The sequence below is a fragment of the Octopus bimaculoides genome, chromosome 19 (assembly GCF_046866305.1).
Source record: "Octopus bimaculoides isolate indiv1 chromosome 19, ASM4686630v1, whole genome shotgun sequence".
Classification (NCBI taxonomy): Eukaryota; Metazoa; Mollusca; class Cephalopoda; order Octopoda; family Octopodidae; genus Octopus; species Octopus bimaculoides.
The window spans coordinates 23,654,295-23,665,605 of record NC_142946.1 but is presented as its reverse complement, the minus strand read 5'-3'; the positions used below and the strand labels follow the sequence as shown (position 1 = coordinate 23,665,605).

The following is an 11,311-nucleotide window of genomic DNA, read 5'->3' as shown; positions in this document are numbered from 1 at the left end:
GAGTGTGCTTCTCTTTTGGATTTATGATTTACTGACAATATATTTATATATGTGTGTGTATAAGCTGTCTAAGAATCCATAGTTCAGGAAAAAATGCACTTGTATATCTGTCAGTAAAGTGGGTATATCAATCGAAGTGTATGTATATATTATATATCCATTACAGCCAATCTTACCAATCGTTTTTGCACTGGGGGGGTCCAACAGAGTGTTAAGTAATAGTCCAATTATGTAATCCTGCACTCATCAGAGACAGCGATTATTGAATGAAATATGGCGTCAGCTCTCAGAACAATCACCATATTTCATTCCACAACAACTATCTCTGAAGAGCTCAGGGTTACATAATTGGATTGTTACCTAACTCCGTTGAACCCCTTGTGCAAAACTGATTAGTAAGATTGGCTGTATTGGATATATAATACTGTACACTTTGATTGATATATATATATAAATATATATGCAATGAGCTTTGTTTCCATCCACCAGTTCCACTCACAAGGCTTTAGTCAGCCCTACGGTTAAGTGGAAGACACTTGTCCAAGGTACCATGCATGAGAAAAGACAAGAAAAAAGTCTTTTTTACTTATTTCTAAAACTAATGTAATTGTGTAAGGATTATTATACATGATTAATAAATTAATACATTATATATGATTAGTGATAAATTTTTTTATTAAAAAAATGATGATTTTAAATTTTGACACAAGACCCAAAAATTTAGGGATCCCAGTTCTTGATTGGCACTTATTTTATCAACTCCAAAAGGATGAAAGGTGAAGTCAACTTCAACAAGAAGTAAAGAACTGGAGGAAATGCTGCAAAGCATTTTGTCTACCACACTAATTATTCTGTTAACTTGCCTTTTTGTTATTATAAAAAATAATGAAGACAAAAAGTAGATATTTGTTAGCATAATGACAACAGGTTGTTTGAGACCAGAGCAAAAACTTACCACAGCACATGAAAATAGCTAAAGTTTGGTACGTAGTCTGCATTCTTTACAATTCTCACTGTTTTCCAATATTCTATAGTATGAAGGTGATGATCTGCTGGTAAGCATTTTGTCCGTCATTATGTTCTGAGTTCAAATTACACTGGGGTCAACTTTGCCTTTCATTTTTCAGGCTTGATAAAATAAGTACCAGTTGAAGACTGGAGTTGATTTCATTGACTTACCCCCTCCCCATGCCTGCTGGTTTCATGCCAAATTTTGAAACCAATGTTCTACAACATGGCTCATAATGCAAGAGACCCAAAGAATTCTAGAGTAATTTGTAAAATTTTATGGAGGAAAAGTAGATCAGATAGGATCAAGGATTGTCCAAGAACTAGCTGTTCAGACTTCTAAAGTTGATGTTGTTATCATTATTTGATAGTAGCATCGAAGCAGAATAAGTTTGTTGGTTGTGAAGAGAGAACTATAATGTTCTCCTCTCTTCACAGGCACAGGCATAGGTATGGCTGTGTGGTTAGGAATTTGCTTCCCAGTTATATGGTTCTGGTTTCAGTCCCACTGCATGGCACCTTGGGCAAGTGTCTTCGAGTATAACCTTGGGCTGACCAAAGCCTTGTGAGAGGAATTGGTAGATGGAAACTGAAAGAAACCCATCAGGTATATATATATGTGAGTGTGTGTGTGTGAGTCTGTATTTGTCCCCCTCACCACCACTGCTTGACAACCAGTGTTAGTGTGTTTATGTTTCCCTAACTTAGCAGTTCAGCATAAAAAGACTGAAAGAATAAGTATTAGGCTAAAAATTAAGTTCTGGGGTCAATTTGTTTGACTAAAATTCTTCAAAGTGGTGCTCCAGCATGGCCACAGTTAAATGACTGAAATAAATAAAAGAATAATGTTCCACACGTTGTTTTCTGATTAGCTTATAAAAAAATATGTGTATGCATATAGATATCCATGGATAATTCTACATCTTAAGATGGCTAACTGGCAGAACCATTAGCACATAAGAGAAAATGCTTAACAACATTTCTTCCAGCACTTTATGTTCTGAGATGAAAACCCACTAAGGTCAACTCGTTTTTATCCCTTCAGCATTTGATAAAATAAAGTACTGGTCAAGTACTGGGGTCAATATTATCAACTTGCCTTCTTTCCTCAAAATTGCTGGCTTTGAACACTGCAGTGGACCAATATCCCATTCAGGAGGTATGTTATGATCTCAGTCACTTACACACCATGGACAACCCAGTAGCAAGCCTCATGAGTTCTTCAGCTCAAGAAAAAGGAAAGTATCTACATCTTATTTTATTTCTACCCATGGATAGGTCACAATTTTGTTGTCATTTATTTTGCTGTTCTACTCTGATAGAATATATCTAACACTATTGAGGGTGGATGCTCTGAAAGTGTAGCTGCTAGACCAAGAATAGCCTGGACAAAGTTCAGAGAGCTCCTACCTCTACTGGTGACAAAGGACCTCTCGCTCAGACTAAAAGGTAGACTGTATGACGCATGTGTGCGAACAACTATGCTACATGGCAGTGAAACATGTGCTGCGACTGCTGAAGACATGCGTAAGCATGCAAGTAATGAAGCCAGTATGCTCCAATGGATGTGTAATGTCAGTGTGCATATACAACAGTGTAAGCGCCCTGAGAGAAAAGTTGGACATAAGAAGCATCAGATGTGGTGTGCAAGAGAGACGACTGTGCTAGTATGGTTATGTGTTGCAAATGGATGAGGAAAGCTGTGCAAAAAAGTTTAGCAGTCAAGGGAACCTGTGGAAGAGGTAGACCCAGGAAGACCTGGGATGAGGTGGTGAAGCACAACCTTCGAACATTGGGCCTCACCGAGGCAATGACAAGTGATCGAGACCTTTCGAGATATGCTGTGCTTGAGAAGACCTGGCAAACCAAGTGAGACCATAACTGTGGCCTATGCCAGTGCAGCATATCCAGCCTGTTTAAGAGTACCCTTCAATCATTGGGCAATAAACTGTGCTTGCGAAGACCTGTTGAGGCAAGGGAAATCATTGTCATGGCCGATGACAGTACCACTGACAGTACCATCCGTATCAGTGGCATGTTAAAAGCACCATTCGAGCGTAATCATTGCCAGTGCTGCCTGACTGGACCCCGTGCTGGTGGCACATAAAAAACACCATTCGAGAGTAGTCATTGCCAGTGCTGCCTGACTGGCTCCTGTGCTGGTGGCACATAAAAAGCACCATTTGAGTGTGGTCGATGCCAGTACAGCCTGACTGCTCCTCATGCCAGTGACATGTAAAAAGCACCCACTACACTCTCGGAGTGGTTGGCATTAGGAGGGGCATCCAGCTGAAGAAATTTTGCCAGATCAGATTGGAGCTTGGTGTAGCCTTCTGGCTTGCCAGCCTTCAGTCAAACCATCCAACCCACGCCAGTATGGGAAGCAGACATTAAATGTTGACAATGATGATGATGATGTAAACAATTGATAAAATCTATAGAGATATTCTGTCATACAGTAAAGCAGTGAAACAAAATATTGCTAATGCACCGAATGCTAATCAAACTAGCTATCAAGAATGTATTAGATATACAAACCAGTCTATCTGATTACTTCAGTCTTTAGTTAGAGTGGGCTTATACTGCAGTGTCTCTGTGGACAGTTAAAGAGGGTACACACACACACACACACACACACACACACACACACACACACACACATACACACACATAGTGAAACTGAGGTGTTAGACATTGACTTCAAGTTGTACACTACAGTAATATCTGAAATCCTAGCAGACTATCTTTCTAGTACCAGTGACTCAATAAAATACACCTAGTCAAAGCTGGCTGTGAAGTAAAAGGAAAAGAACAAGCAGAACATGGACTCTGCCAACCATAGTGGGATATAAATAGAGGAGACTCTTTAACCTATTTACAGACAATGTCTCTGGTGTTGGTGACGTGATAATATACACCTAGTTCACACCGAAAAGTGATTGGTGATAGGAAAGGCACCCAGCCTTAAAACAACTCTCACCTCACCTAAAAGATAGAACATGACATACACAACAACAAAGTTGTTTTCTCTTGTTGTGTGTGCTAAATGGTGAAGGGCCAGGAGATGCTGCAAGAGCAGCCATGCTAGCACAGAACATCTGTTGTATGCTGATGATATGTGTGTACTAAGGTATTTGGAACACAACTCTTCATACATGCAGTTTGGTTAAAAATATAACTTCATAACATATAATTCAAATTCTTATTGGGTTAGAAGGGAAGGTGGAGATGTCAATATTACTAACCTAAGTGTTAAGAAGGAATGATTAGGCTTTCATTATCAGTGTTTTACTAAGCAATAGAATTGGATACATACTTTCACTCTTTATTTAAATCAGCCATATCTGGCCAATGTATTCTACCTGTTTTATGTTCAAATTGGTCAGATGTGGCTTCTCACACCAATCCTATATCATCATCATCGTTTAACGTCTGCTTTCCATGCTGGCATAGGTTGGATGATTTGACCGAGGACTGGCAAGCCAGAAGGCTGCACCTGGTCCCTGTCTGATCTGGCAAGGTTTCTACAGCTGGATGTCCTTCCTAATGCCAACCACTCTGAGAGTGCAGTGGGTGCTTTTACGTGCCACTGGCATGAGGGCCAGTTAGGCAGTACTGGCATCGATCACGCTCAAATGGTGCTTTTTATGTGCAACCAGCACAGGAGCCAGTCAGGTGGCACTGGCAACAACCATGCTCGAATGGTGCTTTTTATGTACCACTGGCACAGGAGCCAGTCAGGCACAGTCAGGCAGCACTGGCATCGACCATGTTCATATAGTGCATTTTACGTGCCACCGGCATGGGAGCTAGTCAGGTGACACTGGCATTGTTCTCGCTCAAATGGTGCTTTTTACGTGCCACCAGCTTGGGTGCCAGTCATGCGGTACTGGCATTGGACACAACGTTGTTGACTCAACAGGTTTTCTCAAGCATAGTTTATTGCCCAATGAGCCAGTTATGCAACATTAGCATAGGCCACAGTTATGGTCTCACCTGGCTTGCACAGCATATCTCCCAGTCACTTGTCATTGCCTCAGTGAGGCCCAACATTCAAAGGTCATGCTTCATCACCTCATCCCAGGTCATCCTGGGTCTACCTCTTCCACAGGTTCCCTCGACTATTAGGGTGACACTTTTTCACACAGTTGTCCTCATCCATATGCAATACATGACCATACCAGTGCATTTGTCTCTCTTGCACACCACATCTAATGCTTATGCCCAACTTTTCTCTCAGGATGCTTACACTCTGTCATGTATGCACACTGACATTACACATCCAGTGGAACATACTGGTTTCATTTCTTGCAAGCTTATGTATGTCCTCAGCAGTCACAGCCCATGTTTCACTGCCGTGTAGCATAGCTGTTCGGACACATGCGTCATACAGTCTACCTTTCACTGAGTGAGAGGCTCTTTGTCACCAGCAGAGTTAGGAGCTCTCTGAACTTTGTCCAGGTTATTCTTATTCTAGCAGCTACGCTCTCAGAGCATCCACCCACTTCTACTAACTTGGTCCCCTAGGTAGCGGAAGCTATCAACAACTTTTAGTTTTTCCTACTGGCATGTGACGGAAGCTGTTTTCTGCACATTTTCAGTGTTTATTGCCCCTGTACATTTGCCACACATCTGCCTTCCTACTTACTAAGACTTTGATTTTTGCTAGATTGACTCTAAGGCCCTTTGATTCTAGACCTTGCTTCCACACCTGAAACTTCTCCTCTAGTTCTGATAGTGACTTAACTATTAGAGCAAGGTCATCAGCATAGAGGAGCTCCCAGGCACAACCTGTCTTGAATTTCTCTGTTATTGCCTATGGAGGACTATGGTGAATATGAGGGGACTGAGGACTGATCCTTGGTGGACCCCTACCCCTACCCAGAATTCTTCACTATACTTGTTGCCGACCCTCACCTTACTGATAGCATCCCTGTACATGACTTGTACAGCTCTCACTAATCATTCATCTATCCCTAGTTTCCACATTGACTACCAGATAAGGGATTGGGGGGACCTTGTCAAAGGCTTTCTCTATGTCAACAAAAGACAAGTACAGTTTAAGTTCTGTTGAGCTGAATGTTTGGCTGTCAATCTGCCATACATAGAAGCTAATAAATTTGGAACCAAGAAGAAAACCCTTAACCACTCTTTCTTTACAGAAATATGTGTCTGCATTACATCTCATTTTACTCAATTTCATGCTTGAATCTTTACATGTTCAGAAATTTATATTTTCTCTGAATATTAAACTGCAAAAAATGATTCTGATTTCTAAAGAACACCAAAATATAAATGAAATGGATAACATTTTCCAAAAGCATTGGCAAAATAAGTGGAGCGAAATAATTCTAATCTCAAATAATTTACGCTTAAAGCTGTGGACAAGATATAGCAGTCATATTCCCTATCCCATTAAATTCCAAGCTACGTCCCAAGATGAAAAGGAAATATTAAATAATAATGATAGTTACGATACTGTCACCATTTCACAATTCATAGCTTTTATTATAACTAGTATGTTTCCAATTGATTTATATCGATTGATTGGAAAGCAGTGTTAAATTTCTTTGGGTTCAACAAGTTCTTTATACGGAGCAAGTCACTCTAAAGAAACAGCCTCAGTTTCCGCTTCCAGCATGCTTTGCGCTGTTTAACTTACTTAACTAGCCGGCCAGAGGGACCATGGCGAATGTTGAGGATGTGGAGTCTAAAAGCGGCAGCGGAGAAAATGATGAAAAACAATTAGGAGAAGAAATTAAAGTGAAAATAATTTGTATCGGAGATAGCGCAGTAGGAAAATCCAAGTACGTAATTTTAAAATATTTTAATTTTAAAATTATATTCGTAAAAAAGTTTAACATTTATTTATTTTGGCAATTGTAAGCATTATTTTTATTTACGTAATTATTATATGTATTGTTTATGATAAAAGTTATGCTTCTTTCTTTCCTTTTTGTTATCAAGAGGAATAGTGTATCATTAATAATCAATAAAGCGACGTGCTTGTTTCCATGACAACATCAAGCTTTTCTTCCTCGATACGTTGCTTCTAAAATGGAGTCTAGGCTACACTAGTTATTTTCAGTTAAATTATATACATACTTTTACTATCGTTTCATATAATTTCACTGCTTATATTGTTATTCTATACGATGAAATTATAATTTCTGTAGCACATTTTATAATATATGACAATGACGATAATTTTTTTAAAAAATTGGTTATGTAAACAATAAGTGCTTTCTGCACGAAAAAGTTGGCACTTGTTTGTTTTATCATAGATTTTGGTTAACGAACTATTGTCAGAATAAGAAACGAAATGATCTATCTGTCTCTTTCTCTCTGTGTATAGATAAATATAAATAATTATCCACACATATACTTTCATATAGTGTATACACACACACACACACACACTTCGTTTTTGCAATTGGTTTGCAAGATTCTTAATGTGAATTCGTGTGTTGAAACAAATTTTGTTGAATCTTAAGACACAACTATATATATATATACACACATACAGAAAGAGAGGGAGAGAGAAAGAAAGAGAGAGGGGAGGGAGAGAGAAAGAAAGGGAGGGAGGGAGAGAGAAAGAGACACATGCATGACTGATGTGTATGATGTAGCTATACATCGTTATCGTTTTAGCATCCACTTTTCCATGCTTACATAGAATTTGTTGAGGCGGTTTTACAATGGCCAGTTGCTCTGCTTGTCCCTGGTCCTCGCCCAAGTTTTTCACAGAAGATTGGAAACAAATAACATTGCCTGCATGATGAAAACATTCATTTACAACTATCATGCGATGTCAAAGCAAGGAGACAGTAAAACACATACATACATATTCATACAAGTATACATACACACACACGCACTCAAGTACATATATATATATGTAGTGGTTATATATATATACACATACACACACACATATACACTCATGCACAAGTGTTTATATAAATATATACACATATATAATATTAAGTATGCTATAAAATGTATGGGCTATTTACGAAGTGCTCATAGAAAGCCTGTGTTAGTTTTCCAATGACACCACTGTACATATTATATGACCTCAGCTTGCACTGGGTACACTTTATGGAATTTCTCCTGACACTTTTTCTACATATTGAGCAGAGCCTGATATTAAACTGATTTTTTGAATGAGGTGAAGAGTTAGGGGCTTGCACTGCCTTTGCCATGGGTTGGCCTGGTATTGTGATATATATCATCATCATCATCATCATCATCATCATCATCATCATCATCATCATTCAACATCTGTTGTCCATGCTGGCATGGGTTGGATGGTGTGACCAGGGCTGGCAAGCAGGAGAGCTGCACCAGACTCCAGTCTAATTTGGCATGGTTTCTTCAACTGGATGCCTTTCCTAACGCCAACCACTTTACAGAGTATGCTGGTTGCTTTTACATGGCACTGCACAGGTACTTTTATATGGTACCACCATAAGTGCTTTACACCACCAGAAGGATCAGTCTTAACACTTCTGCTGTGGAGTACAGGTCTTCTTAAGTATTGAAAGGTTCCGGGTATCTCAGTCCTTTGTTATCTTATCTGAAAGGTTCAGCTTCCTGAGCTCATTCTTCAGTAATTCATCCCATGTCTTCCTGGGTCTCCCACTTTCATGTATTCCATCCACTTTAGAGATAAGCTCTTCTTTATTGCGCTGTGTGTGTATATCATTATCCTCATTTTTACATCTTCTTTTCATGTTGCTATGTATTGGATGTTTCAATAGGATCTAATAATCAGAGAACCGTGTTTTACTCCAGTGCATCAGTTTTTGCATGGTTTAATGCCAACCACTTAACAAGCTTTGTGCTGGGTGCTGCTTTTCATAGCACTAGCAGTAGTGAAACCATATAACTTTCAGGAGCACTCAACCAAGAGGTAGAATGATAGAGTGGTTGCTTTATGTACAATGTTGAGAGACTAAAGTATATAGAAAGAATAGGGACAGACTTGTGGGTATAATTTATGGATACCCAGTAACATTAGTATATTTGGTATATATATACCAGAGTGGTTGGCGTTAGGAAGGGCATCCAGCTGTAGAAACTCTGCCAGATCAGATTGGTGCCTGGTGCAGCCATCTGGTTCACCAGTCCTCAGTCAAATCATTCAACCCATGCTAGCATGGAAAGCGGACGTTAAACGATGATGATGATGATATATATATATATATATATATATATATATATACATACACACACATGTGTATGTATAAACATAAACATATGCAACGACACATGCATGCATATACATGAATATATATATACATGTATATATATATATATATATATATATATATATATATATATATATATATAAACACATGCATATATATTTTTGAAGCTTGGGGCAAGGTTGGGAAGTTGGAATGTGGGCAGTCTACATGGAGGAGGAATTGAGGAATAGGAAGGTGGATGTGTGCTGTGTGCAGGGGGCCAGGGTGAAAGATTTGTGGGGGTGAAGGGAGGAAGGTACAAGTTGTGGTGGTCGGGGAAATAACAAGGGGACTGGAAGTGTGGGAGTTTTGGTGAAGGAAGAAATCTGTGAGAAGGTGGTGGAGGTCAGGGGAAAGAGTGACAGTAGTGTTAGCATTTGAGGAAGAAGTGGTGAGGGTGATTTGTGGGTATGGTCCACAAAGTGGAAGAGGGATCGCTGAGAAAGAGCAGTTTTTAATGAAATGGCAAATGAATGGGACTTACATAAGGTGGATAAATTGGTTTTGGGCATGGATGATTTTAATGGACATGTTGGGAAATGGATCCAGGGCTTTGAGGGTGTGCTGGGGGAAATGGATTTGGGGAGAAAAATGTAGAAGGAAGGATACTGTTGGCGTTTTGTGATGAGAAAGAGTTGTGTGTGGTGAACATGTGGTTTAGGAAAACAGAGAAAAGGAAGGTGACTTTCAGTGCAAGAGGGAATGAGACAGAGATTGATTTCATGTTGGTTGGCAGGGAAAACAGAAAGTATCTGAGAGATGTGAAGACAATGCCAGGGGAGTTGCAGCACAAGTCGGTGGTTGCTGATTTGGATAAGAGGAAAGTTAAAAAGTGTGTGAGAAAGCGAATGGTTGAGAGGAGAAGGGTGTGGAAACTGAAGGAAGGAGAAATAAGAGCAAGGTTTGAGGAGTTGGTAAGCATTGATGCACTGGATTTATGAAAGTCTTTTAACCCTTTCGTTACCGTATTTATTTTGAGATGCTCTGTGTTTCTTTCCATTAATTTTAAATATAACAAAGAATTTAGTAAAATAACTTAATTACCATTAAGCTAGTGTTAGGAACATAAATTGTGACTAAGATTTGGTGGAAAATTTTAATTCAAAACTTAAGAAAACAAGGCATTTGTACTACAGAACCAGAGGCGGTTTTGGTCGGGTTGGTAACGAAAGGGTTAAAGAAGGGGTACTGAAGGCATGTGACAGAGTGTATGGAAGGACAAAAGGTAGGAGAGATTGAGGAGATACGTGATGGTGGAATGAGGAGGTGAGAGATGCAATAGTGAGGAAGAAGGAGGCGCACAAAGCTTTATGTAATAATAGGACTGAGCAAATGAAAGCCAGGTATAATAACATGAAAAATCATGCAATGAGGGTGGTTGTGAGATCTATGAGGAAGGAGGCTGAGGAGAGGTTGAGTGGGTTGGATGAGAACCCAGATAGAGTGTTTAGGTTTATTAAATCAATGAAAAAAGATGGAAGAGATGTTGAGGGAGGAAGATGCATGAGGGGGAGTGATAGAAGGTTGAATATTAGTGAGAAGGACAGGGGAAGAGTTTGGAAGGCGCATATGGAGGGAATTATGAATGAGGAGAATGAATGGGATCAGAGGGTGGAAGTTGCTGTAATGGAGGGGCCAGTGGAGTGGGTTAATCGGGAAGAAGTAGTAGAGGCAATGAAGGAAATGAAAACGGGAAAGGCAGCTGGTCCATCAGAAGTAAGCTGGTGCAAATGAAACCCTTCCCTGTAATTCTGAGATGGAAATCAAGCAGAGAGAGGGCTCTAGATTTGCTAGGGCTCCACATACATGGAGAAGATGCAAGAGTGGCAAATGCTAAGCACCATGTGCTCCAGCTGGTCCATGTATGTGATGGCCAGCAGACTTGGTGGGTTTGATCCTATCAGTAGACCTGAGACCTGTTCGTATACAATGCCATTGTTTTGGAAGTATGTGTTACATACTCTGATGGTCAAAAGTTCTTGAATGTTTGAGGGTGTAAGACCAAAGCAAAGAAGGTTGGTGTAAGAAGAAGAGGAGAGAGAGGCAGAAAG

The 11,311-nt window shown here is 39.7% G+C and overlaps 1 protein-coding gene across 1 annotated transcript in view; it reads left to right on the top strand.

Annotated features, from left to right (window-relative positions):
• The first annotated feature begins 6,601 nt into the window (after positions 1–6,601).
• The window catches only part of LOC106873102 (rab-like protein 2A), a 143,569-nt gene continuing 138,859 nt past the window's right edge, over positions 6,602–11,311 (top strand). Inside the window, exon 1 of the mRNA XM_014920330.3 lies at positions 6,602–6,815. Within this exon, the coding sequence (XP_014775816.1) occupies positions 6,694–6,815 (122 nt within the window). The 5' untranslated portion in view covers positions 6,602–6,693. The remainder of the gene's footprint in view (positions 6,816–11,311) is intronic.